This window comes from Pleurodeles waltl, chromosome 3_2, assembly GCF_031143425.1.
Source record: "Pleurodeles waltl isolate 20211129_DDA chromosome 3_2, aPleWal1.hap1.20221129, whole genome shotgun sequence".
Lineage (NCBI taxonomy): Eukaryota > Metazoa > Chordata > Amphibia > Caudata > Salamandridae > Pleurodeles > Pleurodeles waltl.
In genome coordinates, this window is record NC_090441.1 from 202,774,068 (window position 1) to 202,797,904 (window position 23,837).

A 23,837-nucleotide genomic window follows, 5' to 3' on the forward strand; every position below is an offset into this window, starting at 1 on the left:
TTCACGGACCTGGTCTGGAGTCATGTTTGCAGCTGTGAAGACAAATGCAAATATTCTACATTTGTAACTGCATTGTGTGAAATGGCACAAGAAGTTAATCAGACAATACATCTACTGTACTTGTAACAGCTCATATCACAATACAGATCATTGAATGTACCTAAGGAAGTACATGGCAGGCCAGCCTACAAAGGTCACATCACATATAGCACATCCATAACCTACAAGATGGGTAACAACTGGCTTTGACTTGCCATCTGAGTTCTGCCAGTTATCAGCTAACACTCATGCTGCATATCCTCCGCCAAGACCTGGGCTACAAATCTCAGTGTACGGAATGCAAAACTAAAGCCACATGGTCTGCAAGTTGTAACTGGACTTGCCAGTATAGTACCAAGTGCCATACCTGAGTGTGTATACTAGGTTCCAACCAAACAGTGACTTATTCACATGTATGTGTAACATACTGGTAGCATCAGTACTAGGTACCCCATTCACAAAACCATGCCCATGTTTGAGGGTGGGGGGGTGGATAAACAACTATCAATTTCCAACAACATGTACACCGAGGAGTGTATAGAAAACTCCACACGTGTTTGGCTCTACACACACACCACAGGTAAGGTTTATCAACAATTAGGAGTCAACAAACCCTAGACCAATCATAGGGCCACCCATGTCAAGAAATGCAGAACTCAGTACACAACATATACTTCCAGTAAGGCCTGACTTACATCAGACACAGAGTTGCAAGAACACCCATGATCATGATTAGCATGCACACCTAGGGCATTGCACTCAAGTTCCACATACTTGTAGCACTACATGTGGAAGTACATGCTGCTAGGAGGTTCTACCTACAGTTTAATAAGTACCTTGGAAAATAGGGAAGCAGAAGTCTATTGGAAAGCAATTTGCTGTACCAATCTTGGAGGATGTGGGTCTGACAGGCTGACTAAATCTGAGCTGACTTCCAGTGCAACTCTTGTTGATACAAGTGTCATACACATGACTCACCCCAGTACTTACTGTGGTGCCTACAGGAATGGCCTACAATCCCTAGATAATACCATAGGATACGCATTGGCCAACTCTAAACATTTGAAATCCCACTCATGGAACAAGAGAAATGATTGCCCAACGCATCACACCTTGCTATGCGTTCAACACACACGAGTCCATAACCAGCAAACACAACACATAACAGACATATCAACACTTACTGGAGTGGTCGGGGTCCTCAAATGTCGCCACCTCTCCCACATTGAAGGGTGCCGGTCCACCTGTAAGGCACGGAAGGAAGAAATGTGCTCAAAATTTGTGCACAGAGCAACAATTTCATTTACATATACAATGTGTAGGCTGAATAAGGAAATGGCAGCCATTCAGACATGATGATACTGCATCTGATATATCACGGCCAACTTGTACAGAGCATGGGTCTCCTGTGACAGTTACACACATATCTGCACACATGCATTGGCCCTAACTATCATGTGGTGGCAAACATGCCCCATCATTGGTAACCTGAAAAAAATATGGAGTGTAATCGTCTCATCATGTGCATCCAAGAGAGACATCCAAAGCCTGGTTACTTGAGGACTGCATTACCAGTCAAACATGCTATGTGGCCATGACACATTAATGACACATAGGTACAATGTACAGAGGGAGGGGCAGGGACTTTTGTAAGCCCTCCTGTTGTTACAGTTTATTCAACTGATGTGGCCCAGCTATGGTGATTTGCACCAACCATGGAGATGTGAACCCATGTGCATACCTTTGGACTGCCATCCCTAATTGGAATGTGGCACAACTAACTCCAACAAACATTCTAAGATGTTAGCTGAGGGTACCTTACACCTTTTCACGATGTTTCCAAATCCAGATCTGACATGTATCCAAAAAGATAAAGGACCACAATAATCCCAAACATTCATAGTACTTCTGTGAACGCTTTCCTTCCACTCTCACCAGACTCACATGAGACATATGTCTGAGCCACTTTGCTATAATCAATTGACGTGAAGCCAGCACTCATTTTCTGCATCATGTAGTGATTCTAAAGTCAGTCTAGCTATTGCATCAACAAAGTTAGCCAATAGGTTGGTACATCTTTACTTCTCTGGCAAAAGTGCCCTGTATAGACATGATTGGCTCCTATTTTGTTTGGTTGTCTGACACAAAGGCCGCACCAATTTACTTCATGGAAAAGTATCCTGTAAGTTTGCTGAGCACGTGCTACCTGACAGCTAGCAATTGTGATCCTTACCATAGTGCATCAATTATCCCTGTATGTTTCCCCAGCATTACACACAGTCAGCAAGTTAGCTGGCAGACATAGTACAAATCATCTGATGTCACTACAGAGCATTTAATCCTGCACATTTACATGATTAGTACTCACCAACAGGGCCACCAATCACGATTCCCAGGTGGTCCAAGAGATCCTGCTCCCTGGTAATGAGGTCAGCCCACCGGTGCTTCAGCTGGTGGTCACTCCTCTGGCTGGCATACACACGCTGCAGGTGATGCAGCACCTTTCCCCACCAGATTCTGCGCGCCTCTGTGTGATACCCCTGTATCACCCTGCCTCGATCATCGGTGGCAAGAAATGGCACACAAGCCATATGAAGCCCCCCAGCTCCTCTTCACCCATCCTGCCAAGACTTGGCCTACCAGACATTGTGGAAATTTGAAAGGGAATAGGGGTTAAAGAAATAGAAAGGGGAAAAGGGGGAAAGTAGGGGTACAAATACAGAAGAAAAGTAAACTTAACCACTAAAAGAGCCCAACTATCCCCAAACTACCACTACCCACAACAGACTCCCACAAACAACAAAAACACTAGGTAAATGGACAAATGTACACAAAACACAGTAGGACAGTATACACCAACAATATTTATTTTACAAATTGACAATAGAGACAGCACACAGGACAAAAAAGCACAAAATCTTAGGACACCACTCTCTACACAGCCACACAGTGTAGAAGAATCATAGACTGCAAAGTGAAAGTGAAAGTACACCCACTGTACATGATCTTTAAACAGGATATCCTATTACATCACTTCCTGTATGAAATGTCCGCCCTTTTTCGCGTTATGCGTCATTTTTTGTCCACCAATACTGTATTTGTGTAATTTTTTTTGACGCACAGGAGTGAAAATTAGCCCGCTTCCAAATAATAGTACATGGCCTGTACAAATATCTGGATGCGGCCTAATGTTCACTCCTGTGCGTCAAAAAAAATGACAGTATTAGTGGACAAAAAATGACGCATAACGCTAGGAACGTCAAAATTTCAGTGCATGAACAGGTTTTGGGCATTTTTCAAGTTTTTAGGTTATGTTACATTTGGGACACATCAGAGATAGGCTGATTGCACCCACTGTGGTGTTGATAGTGTATGTTCACATGTGTGACATCATATTGCAGCGGACCATGATCCTCTACTTCCTTCACAGTATTTTTACGGTTAGCTGACGCTCTAGATTGCCATTTGTGTGGCCTACATATATATGTTGCACAAATTGGGCATGTTTGGCATAAGGAGAGGATAGCAATGTGACGCACATATGTACAATACCTAAATGCCTTTGGCTCAATGTGTGTGCTTTGGCAAGTAATGTATTTCTTGACCAAGTGTGTGTGTATCACATGAAGCATTATTGCACATATGCTTGTATGAATGTGACGTCCATGTGTCCAATCCTTAGATGCAAGTCATTGTGGAAATGAGAGAGGACATGTGTTAGTCATACATGTAGCAACATCCGTAATGTAGACTTCCAAGATTTAGGGTAACGTAGACACCACATCTGACAAAGCATGCACCAGATAGATGGCAGACGCTTGCTCATGTCAATGGTCCACATTTTCAACATCCTATGTCCTAGAGTTTTGGTAACAACTTCCTAGGCACTAGTTGGTGAATCCCACAGTGAGTTATACACATGCATTGAGGAAGTGGGTACCATGTTATTTGCCCAGATAGACAAAGGTGAATCACAAATGTATGATGCCACCACAGTTGAGGTCATAGAAGTGAGCCACAACTCTCAAGTGGCTGTGGTGGACCAGCAGACGAGGCAGCACGTGTCCACATATTTCCAGTGATCAATTGCACATAGGTGTCTTGTTCATGTGTGTGTTGGGGTGTAATTTGTCACAGTTTGGTCCAGGACTCATCATGAGTCAGTGGCAGCTATTCCTGTATCTACTGAGTATCCTCGGTTGATCAATGTGCGTAAAGTGGATGAGGACATGCGAACCTACATGGGGATGGTCCCACCCTGTCACTAAAGACGTGTAATGAGACAGTCAACAGGGCAACCTTGGTGTGCTGAGTGAGATAATGTCTCAGGTGTCATGTTCCGGCAGGTGTCATTACAACATTTGTACACAGGTTAGCCTCTGCAATTCCCACTGCATCTGGGAACATCATAGCATCTATGCTGATTATTCTTGCAGCTATTGACCACACACGGCCATCAATATGTTGTGAGCACTGTGATTCTGTGTGTGAACTGTCAGGGTCCTGACATGTGTGGTTTTTTCATGGACATTATCGGAGTTTGCTGGTTCTGCTGAAGGCCCCGTACCCAATCCCTGCATACGGCCCTGGGACACTGTCAAACTTTGTCATTCATGCATAAATGAGACCCAGACAAGGGATGGCCCATGAATTTTGCTTTTCACAGAGGATTTAACTCATATGGTACAGTTAAAAGGCACATGATGCTATACAATGTATTTGTGTATGCATTGAAGAAGCCCATGCCCAATACCCCCTGATGAATGAGAGGTTTGCTAACGCAAGTGTGGTACATATGTAGACACAGGGATACTTTAGTGTGACGCACAGACAGATGCCAGTCAGGCTGACAGAATGCAGGGTGAATCAGGATCCAGCAATTTGACAAGTTACATAATCAGTGGTCTGACTCAGACTGTTTGGAGGACGAACTAGACAGTTGACATGTCAAACTGTGTATGTCCTGTGTTTTTGAAGGTGACAAATGAACCCAAGGGCTGTGTTACACGGCTTAATTAGTAGCAATGCTTAACTGTATATTTGACATAATGGCAACTCCTATGCTGTTCCAGGCATCAGCAGGGGCAGTGCTTGTTGAAATGGGTGGTGTGCATGGAGGTGATCACAGGTGTGGGCTGCATCTGTTTCTCACAAGTCCGGTAGGTGAGATTTGCATTCTAATGGCCAACAGACTTTTTCACACAGGAAGCAATCGACAGGTGCTAACAGGGCTTAGAAACTAGAAGCCAGTGTATTAATTGACCTGACGTCTATGCAGTCAGATGTTCTATGATAATGGCATACCATAGGAAAGGGTGTAGCACACTGGATTGCTATTGTTAGTCTGTGTGTGTAGAGGAGGGAATATCAGGGTACACATCTTAGTATTCCAGGGACCTCTTCAGACATGTGGGTTGTGACCAGGTGCATGGGTGTGTCAGGAGTTAGGAAATGGGCTGACATGTACATGGAATGTCATGTGCGCAATGCTGCTCATATGAGTGGCACTTGTGCTGTCTATGTTCTACTTGTATGGAACTGTGGTCACAGATAGTCCTTGCAAATATTGGATGCAGTTGGACTTACTGCTGTCAAGGGTCTGGTCAGACATTCCTGTTACTGATGCAAAAGCACATCGACTGCCTCATGTATGAGGCTTGTTTTCCCCTTATTGAGTGATGGTGTCTTAGTTGTGTGCCATATGCTGCATTGGACTTTGATTTCAACATGTATGCGTGAAATAGGTGTGGTCTTCAAAGGAGAAATGTACATGATATACGTCATTTACAGTGTGTGTGTATGTGACCATTGTATGTTAAGCATCACATTAGCTCTAGGACTTTCAGTGTCCTAATCAGTATATCAGCAATGCTCCATGAGGCAACACTCTTATTCTGATAAGTAGAGATGAAGGTGTGCAAAAATGATTAGCCAGACCATGATATGGTGATTATTATAGGTATTTATTTAAATTAGTTCATTAAAGTGGTGATGGTGATTAGATTTAAAAGAAATTGTTGATGATATGTCTGCGTGTACCAGCGGCCGTGTTCTGTAGTTCCCCCTCATGTTGCAGGCCACCATCCTCCTCTTCCTCCTCTTCAGGCATGTGTGGCTCTGGTTCCAGGAGGGGAATGTTCCTTTTGATGCAAATGTTGTGCAATATTGCACATGTTAGGATGATCTTACAGACCATCTCCGGGGAATATAGGAGGCTACCACCAGTGATGTCGAGGCACTGGAACCTTGACTTGAGGATGCCGAAGGTCCTCTCGACTATGCTGCGTGTCCTCCTATGTGCGTCGTTGTAGGCACGCTCTGCTGCAGTACTCGGGTTGCCAATAGGTGTCATTATCCATGGCTGGATGCCATACCCCTGATCAGCTGCAAGAGAAAATGAACGGGATCATGTTGATGTAGCTGGCCCTATTGAAATTACCTTTCATGGCAGTAGTTGTCTTGTGTTGTCTGTGACTCTTTTGTGTTATAATGTCACATCCTAGGCTTCTAGGATGTACCATCTGCATTGTGTTGTTTCCTTGGCTGAACGAGTGTTTGTCTGCTGACCGGTTGTCAGCAGTATGTTTTGGGATTTGCAGTACAGTGTGCCCTCCCTAGCATTGTGACTTGTGATACAGGTGTCCCTATGTCTTCACTGGGGGTGAGATGATAGTGCCATACACAGGTTAAAATTGACAGTGTTGTTAACACGTTCATATCAATGTACCCTGGACATCCCATACCTTTAAGACTTATGCAATGGATTAATGTAAACGCCATTGGGACACTTACAATTTGCAAGGTGACATTTAGGCAACCCACTCCAAACGTTGTGATCATTGTGTGACAGGTTCACTGCAGACCTATGAAACATGGCTAGCGATGTCACGACCTCAGTGTGTTCCTGTTGACATGTTGCTGTTGTGGTGTATGTGTTGTGTGTCCTAGAGGGTTGCTGTGCAGTAAGTATACAAGTAGGTTTTTGTACTTACCAACAAGTAGTCCATTGCCATACCGTCCATCCTGGAAGTGTTCATTGATGGTGCAGTGACGGAAGATGAATGAGTCATGGACACTCCCAGGATATTTAGCCACGATGTTGGTGATCAATCCCTGGTGATCGACAATGGCCTGCACATTGATGGAATGTGTGTGCTTACTGTTGCGGTAGAGATGTTCAGTTGCAGCAGGTGGCACAAGGCGTACATGTGTGCAGTCGATTGCACCAAAGACGTGTGGGAAGCCACTAATGAGGCAGAACCCCTGTTTTGTTTCCTGCTGCTCCTGCAGTGTGTTAGGGAAGCAGATGTGGTGGGGTGCAAGTCCAATGATGGCATCCAGTACTTTGGGCAAAAAGGCAGAGAATGATGGTTGTGATATTCCGGCAACCAGGGCACCAGCTGTTTGAAAAGAGCCACTTGCCAGCATGTACAGTACGGCAAGCAGCTGGGTTTCTGTTGGGATGGTGCGGGGTGTCAGCAAAGTGGGTGCCAACTAAGGCTCAATGTTTCGCAGCAGCTGCTGAATGGCCTGCCAGTTCAACCTTTACCTCTGGATGATGTTGTGTTCCCTGAGGCCATGAAGGGTTGTTCTGGGGCGGAATATCCTCTCCTGCCTTCTGCGCTGCCTTTGGGGTCCCTACTGGTGTTGTGGTAGCTGCTGTTGTAGCTGCTGGGCTCTGCGTCTGCGTGCACGCTGGATAAGAATCACCTCCATGTCTCCCTTTTGCTGCTCTGCTGCTCTGCTGTTGCTTCTGTGTGTTCAGATTAAATACAGGTGTGTTTGCCCCATTTTAACGCCTGCCCTGACCCAGGCGTTAATTTTTTACGCAAATCGGGCTGTGCGTCATTTTCCGGCTCCACCTCCCAGCCGTGCGTCATTATTGCCCGAAAGCATAAATATGACGCACAGCCGTTTAAGTCATTTTTTGGACGGGAACGCCTACCTTGCATATCATTAACGCAAGGCGGGTTGCCGCATTCAAAAAATGACGAACACAGTGGAATTTTGACGTCTGCGGGCGTCAAAGTTTAAATACGGGGCAACGTTTGCGCTGAATGTGCGTCAAAATGTTTGACGCACATTCGGCGCAGACAGAGTATAAATATGCCCCTGTATACATTTCACTAATAAGAGATAACTGGACCTGGTATAAGGTGTAAGTACCTGTGGTACCCACTACAAACCAGGCCAGCCTCCTACAGCAACACACTGGACCTCATGGTCTTTGCATCCCCTAACATCCTCTTCTTGCCCTATATATTCATGGCCTGGATTGATCATTTTGCAGGTCCCTTCACCATCTACTCACTCTGTCACATGAAGGGGAGCAGAAAAGAGACAAAGTTACCTTGTGATGATTCAAGGACATCCATCTAGAAGAACTCAAAGAAGAACTAATCAACCTTCTCAGTCAACTCCAGCCCTCAACGGAGTTCCACACTATCCTCAATATCTACACTACAACTCTGAAGAATCATTTAGAAAGCTATGCTCCTCTGAAAGTTTGTTTATCCATGCCTAAGCCAGCAGCACCTTGGTTCACCTAAGAACTAACCAAAATAAAGTGTACCACACAAAGACAGTATAGGGAATGGCAAATATCACAATACTAGTCTGAAAGCACTCCAGCCTAACCATTATCAATTAATCAGTCATCAGAAGCAAAGTCCTCGTTTAGGCAGTCAAACAGTATGCCAGACCTATATCAGAACTTGCTATCTCACCGTCAGTTGACAGATTCAACGCTATCAGCCTCTTTTTCACAGAGAAAACCAACATCACTATTCATTGCCATCTACACCATCACCTGTTACCTAGCCTCCACAACATTAACAGCTCATCCTTCATCATTGTGTCCCACAAAGATTTTGCCAAAATTCTAAAATAACTCAAAGCCACCTCCGACGAAGATCATGTGCTTCCCTCCTCTGTGATCTGCAGGGAGAAACCCTTTCCCCTTTCTCTACATTGCCAATGCCTTGCTAGCTTGGGCCACCTTTCCCGAACAGCCTCAAGACTGGACAGATCCCCTCCTGTTGAAAAAGTCCACTTTAGATTCAGCCTATCTTGCCAACTTCTGTTCTATAACTCGCTTTCCATTTGTTGGGAAAATAATTAATACAGCAGTTGCCTCCCAGCTACAGAAGCACACTGGCAACTTCAAGACTATCATTCAGAGTTCAGACCACGCTGCAGTATTAAAACATTCATAATCCAAGTTCTCCTCTTCCTCAAAGACATAAACAACCCTTGCTTCTTGGTTCTGCTAGACCTGTCTGCAACCTTCCACCCTGTTGACAATCCAGTATTGATACATACTGTGAAAACGTGAAAGGACTTCAGTGGCACAATCTTACAATGGTTCACATCCTACCTCACTAACAGACAGCAACTCGTTCAGTTAGAAACTACCAGATCCAGGACTCTCCCCATCACCTGCACCAGATCCACCAGTATGCTGACGACACCCAACTTTATGTCACAATTTCCACAATCTATGACATATATACAGGGACACCTAACAAGCTTCATACACTGAGAGAACAGGCCAAATCCTTTGGATTACCCTCAACATGAACCTCTCACTCAAAGAACACTTTTCCTAGAAGACCTAAACAGTATGGTGTCAACTGTCTCTCTCCCCATTTCAATCCTGAGTACTCTGCTGCCTAGATGGAGGAAACGCCCTGCTCAGCTTCATCTATTGCGTCCTTTTGTCCCCCTTAAGGTATCCTCCACAGCAGCATGGCTCATCAAAGGGTTGAAGAAATTCAAATACATCACCCTTTTGCTATAGGACTTGCTCCCCTACAAGCCAGATAATCTTCGTGAACTGCACACTTAAAAGGTCCTTTATACCAACATCCTTGTTTACCTGCCTAATAAATTAAACTAATTATGTCAGTAGACACAAGGCCAAAAATATCTTAGGGGCTATATTACCTTAGGAGGTAAGTATTATACACAAAATCTACACTAGTAACCAAAATCAGGTAAGTAAACAGTCATAAAACAGTGCAAACAGTGAAAATCACAATAGGTTGCAATGTGGAAGGAGTGTGGTGTAACATATAAGTTCACTACTCCTTATCATCCACAAACAAATGGTCTGGTTGAGAAGCTTAGTAAAACTCTCAAAGGTATGATAATGGGACTCCCTGAAAAACTCAGAAGGAGATGGGATGTCCTGTTACCTTGCCCCTTTTTGCTTACAGGGAGGTACCCCAAAAAGGAGTGGGCTTTAGCCCCTTTGAACTCCTCTTTGGGCACCCTGTGAGAGGTCCCCTTGCACTTGTTGAGGAGGGTTGGGAACAACCTTTAAAAGCTCCTAAACAGGACATTGTGGACTATGTACTTGGCCTAAGATCAAGAATGGCTGTGCACATGAAAAAGGCCAATAAAAACCTTCAGGCCAGCCAAGAGCTGCAAAAGCAATGGCATGACCAGAAGGCTGTCCTGACTCAGTACCTCCCAGGACAGAAGGTGTGGGTATTGGAGCCTGTGGCCCAAGAGCACTCTAGGACAAATGGAGTGGACCCCATCTAATTGTAGAGAAAAAGGGTGAGGTTACCTACTTGGTAGACCTGGGTCCTGCCAGGAGTCCCCTTAGGGTGCTCCATGTCAACCGCCTAATACCCTACTACGACAGGGCTGATCTCACCCTGCTCATGGCAACTGATGAGGGACAGGAAGAAGAGAGTGACCCTCTCCCTGATCTCTTCTCCACCACTGAAGGTGATGGCTTGGTGGAGGGAGTAGTACTGGCAGATTGCCTTACTGCTGAGCAGAAGCACAACTGTGTAAATCTCCTAAGTCAATTTTCTGAACTCTTCTCACTGATACCAGGTACAACTACCTGGTGTGAGAATACAATCAATACTGGATACAGTTTACCTGTCAAAAGTAAGATGTATAGGCAGCCTGCCCATGTCAGGGACTGCATTAAACAAGAGGTACAGAAAATGTTGGACTTAGGAGTGATTGAGCCTTCAGAAAGCCCATGGGCTAGCCCAGTGGTACTTGTCCCAAAACCTCACAGTAAGGATGGTAAACCAGAGATGAGGTTTTGTGTTGACCATAGAGGGCTCAACCAAGTAACCAAGACATATGCTCACCCTATACCCAGGGCAGATGAGCTAATAGATACAATGGCTTCTGCCAAGTATCTAAGCACTTTTGATTTAACTGTAGGGTATTGGCAGATTAAATTATCAGAAGATGCTAAACCTAAAACTGCATTTTCAACCATTGGAGGGCACTATCAGTTCACTGTAATGCCCTTTGGTCGGAAAAAATGCACCTGCCACTTTTCAAAGGTTGGTGAACACAGTCCTGCAAGGGTTGGAAGCTTTTAGTGCAGCATATCTAGATGACACAGCTGTCTTTAACTCCACCTGGGATGATCACCTGGTCCGCCTGTGGAAAGTTTTAGAGACCCTGCAAAAGGCAGGCCTCACTATCAAGGCTTCAAGGTGCCACATAGGGCAGGGGAAAGTGGTTTATCTGGGCCACCTGGTAGGTGGGTAACAGATTGCACGACTGCAGGAGAAGATCCAGACCATTATGGAATGGGCTCCCCCTACAACTCAAACCCAGTTGAGAGCCTTTCTAGGCCTCACAGGGTACTATAGGAGGTTCATCAAGAATTATGGCTCCATTGCAGCTCCTCTTAATGACCTCACTAGTAAGAAGATCTCTCTGCTTTTAAAATTGTCACTGCAGGCTAGTGACCATTTTCACTAATTCTGATTGCCACACTGGAACACCCTTATAATTCCCTAGTATATGGTACCTAGGTACCCAGGGTATTGGGGATCCAGGAGATCCCTATGGGTTGCAGCATTTCTTTTGCCAACTGTAGGGAGCTCAGACAGTTCTTACACAGGACTGCCACTGCAGCCTGAGTGAAATAACGTCCACGTTATTTCACAGCCATTTTACACTGCACTTAAGTAACTTATAAGTCACCTATATGTCTAAACCTCACTTAGTGAAGGTTAGGTGCAAAGTTACTAAGTCTGAGGGCACCCTGGCACTAGCCAAGGTGCCCCCACATTTTTCAGGGCAATTTCCCCGGATTTTGTGAGTACGGGGACACCATTACACACGTGCACTACATATAGGTCAATACCTATATGTAGCTTCACAATGGTAGCTCCGAATATGGCCATGTAACATGTCTTAGATCATGGAATTGTCCTCCCCCATCCCAAATCTGGTATTGGGTTGCCAATCCCATGCATCCTCAGGGCTCCAGCATGGACCCCGGGTACTGCCAAACTAGCTCTCTGAGGCTACCGCTGCTGCTAACCCTCAGACAGGTTTCTGCCCTCCTGGGGTCTGGGCAGCCCAGTCCCAGGAAAGCAGAACAAAGGATTTCCTCTGAGAGAGAGTGTTACACCCTCTCCCTTTGGAAATAGGTGTTAAGGGCTAGGGAGGAGTAGCCTCTCCCAGCCTCTGGAAATGCTTTGAAGGGCACAGGTGGTTCCCTCCTTGCATAGGCCAGTCTACACCGTTCACGGATCCCCCAGCCCCTGCTCTGGCGCGAAACTGGACAAAGGAAAGGGGAGTGACCACTCCCCTGTCCATCACCACCCCAGGGGTGGTGCCCAAAGCTCCTCCAGTGTGTCGCAGACTTCTGCCATCTTGAATGCAGAGGTGTGAGGGCACAGTGGAGGCCTCTGAGTGGCCAGTGTCAGCAGGAGACCCCTCCTGATAGGTGCTTACCTGGTTAGGTGGCCAATCCTCCTCTGAGGGCTATTTAGGGTCTCTCCTGTGGGTTTCTCTTCAGATAACAAATGCAAGAGCTCACCAGAGTTCCTCTGCATCTCCCTCTTCGACTTCTGCCAAGGATCAACCGCTGACTGCTCCAGGATGCCTGCAAAACTGCAACAAAGTAGCAAGACGACTACCAGCAACATTGTAGCGCCTAAACCTGCCGGCTTTCTCGACTGTTTCCTGGTGGTGCATGTTATGAAGGCTGTCTGCCTTCACCCTGCACTGGAAGCCAAAAAGAAATCTCCTGTGGGTTGACGGAATCTTCCCCCTGCTAAAGCAGGCACCAAACTTCTGCATCACAGGTCCTCTTGGTCCCCTCTCATCTTGACGAGCGTGGTCCCCGGAACACAGGAGCTGGATCCAAGTGACCCCGACAGTCCAGTGGTCCTTCTGTCCAAATTTGGTGGAGGTAAGTCCTTGCCTTCCCACGCCAGAGAGTAATCCTGTGTACTGCGTGATCTGCAGCTGCTAGGGCTTCTGTGCACTTTTGCAAGGATTCCTTCGTGCACAGCACAGCCCAGGTCCCGGGCACTCCGTCCTGCATTGCTCAACTTGCTGAGCTGACCACTGGCTCCGTGGGACCCTCTTTTGTTGTGTTGAGACGACTGCCGTGCTTCTGCGGGTGTTGCCCGCTTCTGCGTGGGCTCTCTCTGTTGCTGAGCGCCCCCTCTGTCTCCTCCTCCAAGGGCCGACCTCCTGGTCCTTTCTGGGCCCAGGCAGCACCCATTATCTTCAACCGTGACTCTTGCAGCTAGCAAAGCTTATTTCTGCGTGGAAACAACTCAGCATCCTCCAGCACGCCGTGGGACAGCTTCTGACCAAAGGAGACGTTCCTGGCACCTTCCGTTGTTGCAGAATCTTCGGCTTCTTCCACCCGGAAGCAGCCCTTTTGCACCTTCATCCGGGGTTCAGTGGGCTCCTGCCCCTCCCGGACACTTGCGTGACTCTTGGACTTGGTCCCCTTCCTTTGCAGGTCCTAAGGTCCAGGAATCCGTCTTCAGTGTTTTGCAGTCAGTTGTTGTCCTTGCAGAATCCCCTATCTCGACTTTACTGTCTTTCTGGGGTAGTAGGGTAACTTTACTCTTACTTTTCAGGGTCTTGGGTTGGGGTATCTTGGACACCCGTAGTGTTTTCTTACACTCCCAGCGACCCTCTACACACTGCACTAGGCCTGGGGTCCATTCTTGGTTCGCATTCCACTTTTCGAGTATATGGTTTGTGTTGCCCCTAGGTCTATTGTGTCCTATTGAATCCTACAGTGTTTGCACTACTTTTCTAACTGTTTACTTACCTGATTTTGGTTTGTGTGTATACTTTGTATATTTTACTTACCTCCTAAGGGAGTATATCCTCTGAGATACTTTTGACATATTGTCACTAAAATAAAGTACCTTTATTTTTAGTAACTCTGAGTATTGTGTTTCTAAAGATATAGGGGGGCATTATGACCCTGGCGGAAGGCGGAGAAGCGGCGGTAAGACCGCCAACACGCTGGCGGTATTTCCTCTGTGTATTATGACCATGGCGGTTACCAGCAGGGTCTCCAGCCAGGCGGCCTTCACTATACCGCCGGCGGTATTTGGACCCGGCTGACCGCCATGTATTTCATGCGGTTTGAAACCACCATGAAATCCATGGCGGTAAGCACTATCAATGCCAGGGAATTCCTTCCCTGGCACTGATAGGGGTCTCCCCCACCCCCCACCCCCACCCGACTCCCTCCCCTACCCTCCCACCCCCCCTGCCACCCCTCAAAAGTGGCAGGACCCCCCTCCCCACCCCGACCCCCAACATAACATCACTCATACACACACTACATGCACGCAGGCACCACCAACACACATACACGCACACATACTGACATACATGCCAACATCCACACACACAGTCAGACACTCACACCCACATTCAAACATACACGCACACATCCATACAGACACACCTACAGACATACACGCACTAATTCCCATACACACAACACCCCTGCAAGCATACACGCACTCACACACCCCCTCTACATACACACACACCCCCCCAATGCACGCACACAACACACAACACCCCCTACCCCCCTCCCCTCATGGACGATCGACCTACCTGGTCCGATGATCCTCCGGGAGGGGACGGGAGCCATGGGGGCTGCTCCGCCGACACCACACCGCCAACAGAACACCGCCACGCCGAATCACAGGACGTGATTCGCTGGGCGGTGTTCTGTTTGCGTGGCGGTGGAGCAACCTCCACTTCCCCGCCGCCCGCCAGTATGGCCCTGGGGCACTGTAACAAAAGGGGGTGAGCCGCTGAGGTTCACTGCCAGATGTCACAGTTCCTGCAGGGAATGTGTTAAGCACCTCTACCCAGTGCAGGCTTTGTTCCTGGCCACAGAGTAACAAAGGCACTCTCCCCATGTGGCCAGAAACTTGTCTGGTTGTGGCAGGCTGGCAGAAACTGGTCAGCCCGACACTAGAAGTCGGATTGGTATTCAGGGGGCATCTCTAAGATACCCTCTGGGTGCATGTTACAATAAATTGCACACTGGCATCAGTGTGCATTTATTGTGTTGAGAAGTTTGATACCAAACTTTCGAGGTGAGTATCTTCCATTCACTACTATGCATACTGCTCAGCCTGGAGAAAGGTGTGAACGGAGAGGCAGTGTATCTTTACACCCTACTCTACATACTGGTTGTAGGAGGCTGGCGTGGTTTGTAGTGGGTACCAAAGATACTTACACCCTATACCAGCTCGAGTTATCCCTTATTAGTGAAACGTAGTCAGTGTCTAGAAGCCAGGCTGTCTAGGGTTAGCTGTAGCTGAGCAGCCAAGGCTTATCTAGGAGACATGCAAAGCTGTTGCAATACCACTGTAGTCACACAGTACTCACACACATGAAAGAAATTACTAAGTGTTTCAAAAATACAGGTACTTTATTGTTAGTGACACAATGCCAATAATACCTTAGAGACTATACTACCTTAGGAGGTAAGTAATATACACAGTATATACACTAGAATGCAGAAAAAGTTGTAAAAAAGTTAGAAAACAGTGCAAATAGTTAAAATCACAATAGGTTGCAATGGGCCTAGGGAGAAATAAACCATATACTAAAATAGTGGAATGCGAAAGTCGGTCTCCCACCTACGCAAATGTAGTGTGTAGAGGGGTGCTGGGAATGTAAGAAAACATCAAAGTTAAGTAATAGAACCCACCCCAGAGCCCAGGAAAACAGGAGTAAATCACTGTAAGTTTCCTAGAACACACAAGAAGTTGTGATAGAAGATTATGCAAGAACCAGAAGAGACTGCAAGACACCAACAAAGGATTCCTGGACCTGAAGACCTGTGACAGAAGGGGACCAAGTCCAAAAAGCACTGAAAAGTCCAGGGAGAACAGGAGCTCCTTCTAACCCGGTTGAAGGTTCAAAAGAAGAACTAACGGTGAGAAGACAAAGTCAGTTATGCACCCAAGAAGACAGATGCGGTTCCTGGTTGGTGCAGAAGATGTCCGACGTCGGATGGATGATTGCACTCTGGGTTGCGTCACTGGATTCCACCAACAAGCCTTGGCACACGCAAAGCTTGCAGTTAGTGGAAAATGGCGCTGCCGGGGACCAGGAGGGACCTGGTGGCCTCTACCCAGGAGGGGGAAACATAGGGGGCTCTCAGCAACTCAGAGAGCCCTCAGAAGAAAAGGCAGTACACACATGAGTCCCAAAGCACGGGGACAAAGAATGTGCAAATGGAGGCCCTTAATTCCACCAAAGATGGACAGCTGGACCTTGGGACTGTGAGGGTCACCTTAGTTCACCACCAGTGTTGCTGGATCTACGCTCGTCATCAGGAGAGGAGACCCACGCCTCCTGTCATCGCTGCAGAGAGGTGCCTGCTGAAGCCCGTCCCTCCACGGGAGATTCCTTCGGTTCTTCCTGTGCAGGCTGAAGAGAGTCAGTCCTCGGAGGATGCACAAGCTGGTAACAGTCGCAGTTGCTGGCAGGAGCTGAAGATACAAGGTTGCAGAAGTCGTCTTTGCTTCTTTGTTGCAGTTTGTAGAGTTCCTTGCGGGTTCAGCTGTGGTTCCGTCGGTAGAAGATAAAGTAAAGGATGCAGAGGATTCCTGCTGGAGTCTTGCAATCTGAATCTGAGGAAACACCCAGGAGAGAGACCCTAAATAGCCCTGAAAGGGGGATTGGTTAGCTACACAGCTAAGCACCTATCAGTGGAAGGCTGTGACGTCACCCGCTGGCACTGACTTCTCAGATGCTCCCAGAGTGCCCCACCACCATGGAATCCAAGATGGCAAAACCCAGGGACACTCTGGAGGAAATCTGGGCACCACCACTGGGGTGGTGACGGACAGGGGAGTGATCACCCCTCTTTCATTTGTCCAGTTTTGCGCCAGAGCAGGGACTGGGGGTCTCTGAACCGGTGTAGACTGGATTATGAAAGAAGGGCACCATCTGTGCTCTTCAAAGCATTTTCAGAGGCTCTGGAAGGCTATCCCTCTCATGCCTGTAACACCTATTTCCAAAGGGAGAGGGTGTTCTGCTTTCCTGGGCTTGAGCTGCGCAAGCAACAGGAGAGCAGAATCCTGTCTATGATGTGGCAGCAGCTGGGGATGCCTGGAATACTTCAGAAGGCTGGTATTGCAGTACTGGGGACCCACTGTGGAGCCCCCATTGTGCATGGGATTGTACAACCAATACTAGAATCCATATTGGGGTACAATTCCAAGTTGTTAGACACCTCACATAGCCATATTCGGAGTTACTATTGTGAAGCTGGACATAGTTATTGACCTATGACCAGTACACATGTAAAATGGCGTCCCCGCACTCACGAAGTCCGGGAAAATGGTCCTGGACGACGTGGGGGCATCTCTGCTAGTGCAGGGGTGCCCTCACACACAGGTAATGCACCCAGCCTTCAGGGTTGGAAGGCCTGACATATAAGGGACCTGGTGCAATGTAAATGGTTGTGAAATGGTGCATGCACAATTTCACACAGGCTGCAATGGCAGTCCTGTAGAATCCTTTTTGTGGGCTCCCTATGGGTGGCAAAAGTAGTGCTGCAGCCAATAGGGATCCCCTGGAACCCCAATGCCCTGGGTACCTAAGTACCATATACTAGGCACTTATAAGGGGTGACCACTATGCCAATTTGGGATTAAATACTGTGTTACCAGTATGTAGTGGGGAATATGGGAACAGAGAGAGCATAAGCACTGGGGTCCTGGTTAGCAGGACTCCAGTGACACAGTCAAGCATATTGACAAACAGTCAAACCTACTGACAAGCAAGCCAAAAACCATAAGCACCAGGGTCCTGGCTAGCAGGATCCCAGTGACACAAACATGCTGATATCAGGCAGAAATTGGGGGTAACATGCCAAAAACAGGGTACATTCCTACACCGGTCACCTCAATGCAATTTCTCAGTGGAGAGAGCACTCCCTCCCCATACTCTATTGGCCTGGAAAGAGGTGTCAGGGTGAATCCACCCTACTATACACTGTTGTCATACTGTGAAAAGGTCTTATTGGAGAGGCCACTTTCACCACCACACCTTACTAATGGGGCCCATAGGGCATCCATACTGTAATGCAGGAAAGTGTAAATTATTTCCCCCAAAAATGTTAGAATCTCACAAGAATATTGTGGGATCATAAAAAGTAGGGGGAAGAGAAAATGTTTCTCTAGAGAGAGGTTTCTATGGAGAGGCTTGAGTGTTTGCACAGTGAAGTATCCACATCCTATGATGCAGAGCTATTATACATAAAATGTAGGTTAAATGTCTGAGCCTGTGAGACTCTTGCAAGGGTTCACCAAACATATGAGTGAGGGCAGGCGTTGCAAGACTCTGGCGGGTGTCAGTATCCCTGGGTAAGAAGTGATTTATACCATGAAACAATCATGTAATGTTGGAATATGGTGGCTCTACCAAGAGCCTTTGTGTTTACAGTGTGTATGTTTAGTTACACATAGAACTGAATGTATTCTTTGATGTTATTAAGGAAAATCCTGTTCCCTTTTGCAGTGAAGTGCACTCCATCTCACCTATAGACACCTAGCATATTACACTGGATATTGTTATGATAAATAGAGCCCATGCCATGGTCACCAAGAAATGTAGAAACTGATTCATTGACATTCGTCTAAGATTTCTCATTCTCAGGACAAAACTCTTTTGTGCATTGTCATTTTTGCCTTTGACATATATTAGAATATACAAAGGCAGTGTGAGAAAAGAGAGAAATCAATTGCGAAAAGATCTCCTTCAAGCACAACTTCTCTGATTTTGCCTCGGTCATTGTCACAATAGTGCACTATCAACAGGTATGGGTGCTCACAATCAAACATTCTCTCAACCATTGGTAATAATTGATGCCACTTCTTACCTTTAGTGACAATCCAAGTAAAGTCCAAGTTTGGAAATCCAAGATTCTTGTCACTGGTGCGATTAATAGCATATTATTTTGCCCAGTGGATGAAGTTCTTTCCCAAAGCCCAGAGGCAAACCATGGTGCAGTAGGAAGATCTCAGTCACAAGAGGAGTTCTCAGCAGAATGAGACATAAGCAAAATAAACAATGGCCCTATAGGGGGAAGTGAGACCCTTGTCTTCCTGGGAAACAACTTGTAAACAATCTTCCACCATGTTCGTCAGCAATTCATATTTTATTATCTAACAGATGTATATTTCTTTGGTAAAAAGCAGTTATTTTTATATTTTGAATTTGGTCCTTACGGTGCTCCTATTGTGACGGTGAAATGAATGAAGTAAAAACTGTTTCTGCAAATGTGCTCTATACAATATATACAAGATGTGGTTAAAACATAAGTTTTCTGTGAACTTCCATAGGCAGACTCATATTACTCCAAAAGTCTAGAAGTCACTTTTTAGTTACTCCCAAAAAATCCACAATATCAAAATGTTGATGTTTCAACCCCATTTATGAAGATTAATCTATCTGGGGTCATCATCAGGAATGTCAATTTGCTATAGGTAGCAGCAGTCAATCATCATATTCTGTTTTAGGGTAATTATTTATTAATCTCATCCTCCATTTGGCTTTTGATCCTGTTAATAGGTCCTTTTCTTGTAAAACTCCATGTGGTTTGTTTTTTCCTCTAGCGGAGGATGCCTACTTGCAGCAGAATGAGACAGCTTCAGGAGAAATACAGAGTTATATGAGGAGAAAAAAATGGGATGGTGACAAAATTATAAATGTAATTTGTAGTTTTTTGGCAGTTAGAAAAGTAACAAACTGCTGTTTGTACGCTGCACAGTTACTTGATAAACAGCATAAGCTTTTCTACTGGGTGATTACATTTTTTTTTGCTATGATCCCGCAAGAGTCTCACAAGAGTCATTCACAAACTTCTACAGGTGAAGCTTGCTTTGGGGGCCTTCTACAATCCCACGAGACTCTAGTGAGAGACAGACAGAAATTTACTGAGTGACCCTGCCATAGGCTCACGATTTCGATTCTACAAGCAGAAAAAATCATTGAGTATTACAACAGTAGACAGTCCATTAACCCCTTGGGCACCATGGACATAATGGTTACATCCGTGGCTGCGGCGCTCAGGCGCCACAGACGAAACCATTACGTCCTGGGAAATGGCCCTGGAGGGAAGCTCTAGCGCACCCCCCTAGGGCTGCGCCACCACACCCCATTGCAGGGCTGGAAGAGGAATAGCTTCCCCTTCCACCCCGACCCCCCCCCATGACGTCTGATGATGTCAGCACGCAATCGCGTGCTGACCTCATCTGAGGTCACCTCATGCTTCCAGCGTGATGCGTAAGAGAAATGCTCAGCATTTCTCTTCCACTCTGGAGGAGGGGACAGGCAGAGGCATGAAAGGAAAGGAAAGGCCTTTCCTTTCATGTCTCTGCTTGCATTTCTGCTGCCCAATCGCAATGCGATCGGGTAGCAGAAGTGCCTACTAGACATCAGGGAATGTTTTTTTTTAATACTTATGCATAAGGGGGGCAAATTATTTTTAGGCCTTTTCTGCCCCCAGGGAGGGCAGAAACCCCTAGACACCAGGGATATATCTTTTTTTGTTTACTTTATGTTTTTATGTATGGGAGCGACCCCTTAGGCAAGGATCGCTCCCCTGAGGGGCAAATTGTCCCAGGGCAAATCGTATTTAGGACATTTCTGCCCCCCTTGGGGGCAGACCAGCCTATTTCTATTAGGCCAATCTGCCCCCAAGGGGGGTAAAAAGCACTAGACACAACGGGGAATTTTTATTTTATTTATATTTATACAAAAGGGGAGCGGGGAGCGACCCCTTGGGCAAGGGCGGCTCCCCAGGGGAGCAAAATATTTTTAAGCCTTTTCTATCCCCCCTGGTGGGCAGATATGCCTATTATAATTAGGCCGATCTGCCCGCCCCCGGAGGGGGATGAGGTAGGGGACCCCTAGACACCAGGGATATATATTTTTTTGTTTACTTTATTTTTTTATATGTGGGAGCGACCCCTTAGGCAAGGGTCGCTCCCCTGGGGGCTAATTGTATTTAGATCGCCCTATTTGTATTAGGCCAATCTGCCCCCAAATGGGGCAAAAACCACTAGACACCATGGATTTGTATTTTTTTGTGTCAATTTCACGCAAGAGCAACCCCTTAGGCAAGGGTCGTTCCCCTGGGGGGCAACTTTATTTTAGGCCATTACTGCACCCTTGGGGGCAGATAGGCCTATTTTTATCAGACTGATCTGCCCCCAGGCAGGGGGGCAGAAACCACTTAGGCACCAGGGATTGGTGTTTGTATGTATGTGTGTGTTTTGAATTGGGGGGCAGCCCCTTGGGCAAGGGTCGCTCACCATGGGGGTACATTACTGTTGGCCATATCTGCTTCCCTTGGGGGCAGATCGGCCTATTTTTGGAAGACCCATCTGCCCTAAAGAGGGGGGCAGAAAGCCCACCAGAAACCAGGGAAGATTTTTTCCAAAATAAGAGGGTGGGGGTATGACCATACCCCCACCCCAAATAAATGGGACCAAAGTTGTTCTGCCCACCAATGGGCAGATGGGGCAATTACCCCCGATGCACACCCAGAGGGGAGGGGGGGCAGAAAGTCTACTAGATGCCAGGGAATTAAAAAACAAAATAGTGTAGTGGTGGCTACCAACCAGTATGGGCATGGTTATGCCCCCATCCCAACTGAAGGGGGTAACAGTCTTTCAGCTCTCCCCCGCACACTAAACATCTTATCCCACTGCAAGAAAGAGGACATTTGATTATTTTGGGGGTTGGTTTTACATTTGGGCCATGGGAGCTTGGCTAACTCTCAAAATCGTCCCACTTGGAATGGTGAGGGTTGCACTTTTTGGACTTTGGGACGCTGCCATGTAGAAAAATCCACAAGACCTAGACACTTCTGAAAACCAAACATCTGATTGAGTCCAGGGCGGTCTGCTTCACATGCTGCCCGCTCCATTTTCTTACCCACAATGCCCTGCACACCTCCAAATTTCCTGGAAATCACATTTTTCCACATTTTTATGATGGAACCTTCCGGAATCTGCAGGAATCCACAAAATTCCTACCACCCAGCATTGTCTCATCTATACCGATAAAAACTTTGCCCCACTTGTCAGTTTAAAATGTTTTTTTTCCAAACTGCCCTTTTGGACCTGCTTTGGTTCCCTCTTAATTTCAACATGTTTTTGGCTCTTCCCTGTCACAAGCACTTGGCCCACCTACCCAAGTGAGGTATCATTTTTACCCGGAGACTGAGGGGAACGTTGGGTGGTAGGAAATTTGTCCCGGTGCCGTGATCCCACACAGAAATATGGGAAACATTTTATTTTATAGCTAAATTTGAGGTTTGCTGAGGATTCTGGGTAAGAAAACATCAAGGGATCCACGCAAGTCACACCTTCCTGGATTCCCTCAGGTGTCTAGTTTTCATAAATGTTTGGGTTTGGTAGGTTTCCCTATATGTCTGCTGAGCCCAGCACCAAAAACGCAGGCCCCCCGCAAAAACAGGTGGCATAGTATTTTATAATTTTGATGTGTCCACATAGTGTTTTGGGGCATTTCCCTTAGCGGGCACTAGGCCTACCCACACAAGTGAGGTACCATTTTTATCGGGAGACTTGGGGGAACGCTGGGTGGAAGGAAGTTTGTGACTCCTCTCAGATTCCAGAATTTTCTGTCACTAAAATGTGAGGAAAACGTTTTTTTTTGGCCACACTTTGAGGTTTGCAAAGGATTCTGGGTAACAGAACCTGGTGAGAACCCATAAGTCACCCCATCCTGGATTCCCTTAGGTGTCTAGTTTTAAAAAATGCACAGGTTTGGTAGGTTTCCCTAGGTGCCGGCTAGGCACTTTGCAAAAAACAAGTCAGATTTCAATGTAAAAATTTGATGTGTCCATGTTGTGTTTCCTGTTGCGAGCATTAGGCCTACCCATGCAAGTGAGGTACCATTTTTATCGGGAGACTTGAGGGAACACAGAATAGCAAAACAAGTGTTAATGCCCCTTGTCTTTCGCTACATTTTTTCCTTCCAAATGTAAGGCAGTGTGTAAAAAAGACGTCTATTTGAGAAATGTCCTGTAATTCACATGCTAGTATGGGCACCCCGTAACTCAGAGATGTGCAAATAACCACTTCTTCTCAACACCTTATCTTGTGCCCATTTTGGAAATACAAAGGTTTTCTTGATACCTATTTTTCACTCTTTATATTTCACCAAATGAATAACTGTATCCCAGTATAGAATGAAAATCCATTGCAAGGTACAGCTCATTTATTGGCACTGGGTACCTAGGGTTCTTGATGAACTTACAAGCCCTATATATCCCCCCAACCAAAAGAGTCCAGCAGACATAACTGTATATTGCTTTGAAAAATCTGGTATCGCAGAAAAAAAGTTACAGAGTAAAACGTTGAGAAAAATGGCTGTTTTATTTCAAAATTTGTTTATTTCAGCTGTTATTTTCTGTAGGAAAACCTTGTAGGATCTACACAAATTACCTCTTGTTGAATTTAGAATTTTGTCTACTT

At 46.3% G+C, this 23,837-nt stretch overlaps 1 protein-coding gene across 1 annotated transcript in view; it reads right to left on the reverse strand.

Annotated features, from left to right (window-relative positions):
- ADCY10 (adenylate cyclase 10) overlaps window positions 1-23,837 on the reverse strand; it is a 1,855,427-nt gene that overhangs the window by 468,348 nt on the left and 1,363,242 nt on the right. The window contains exon 17 of the mRNA XM_069226523.1: window positions 1,579-1,602. Within this exon, the coding sequence (XP_069082624.1) occupies window positions 1,579-1,602 (24 nt within the window). The remainder of the gene's footprint in view (window positions 1-1,578; window positions 1,603-23,837) is intronic.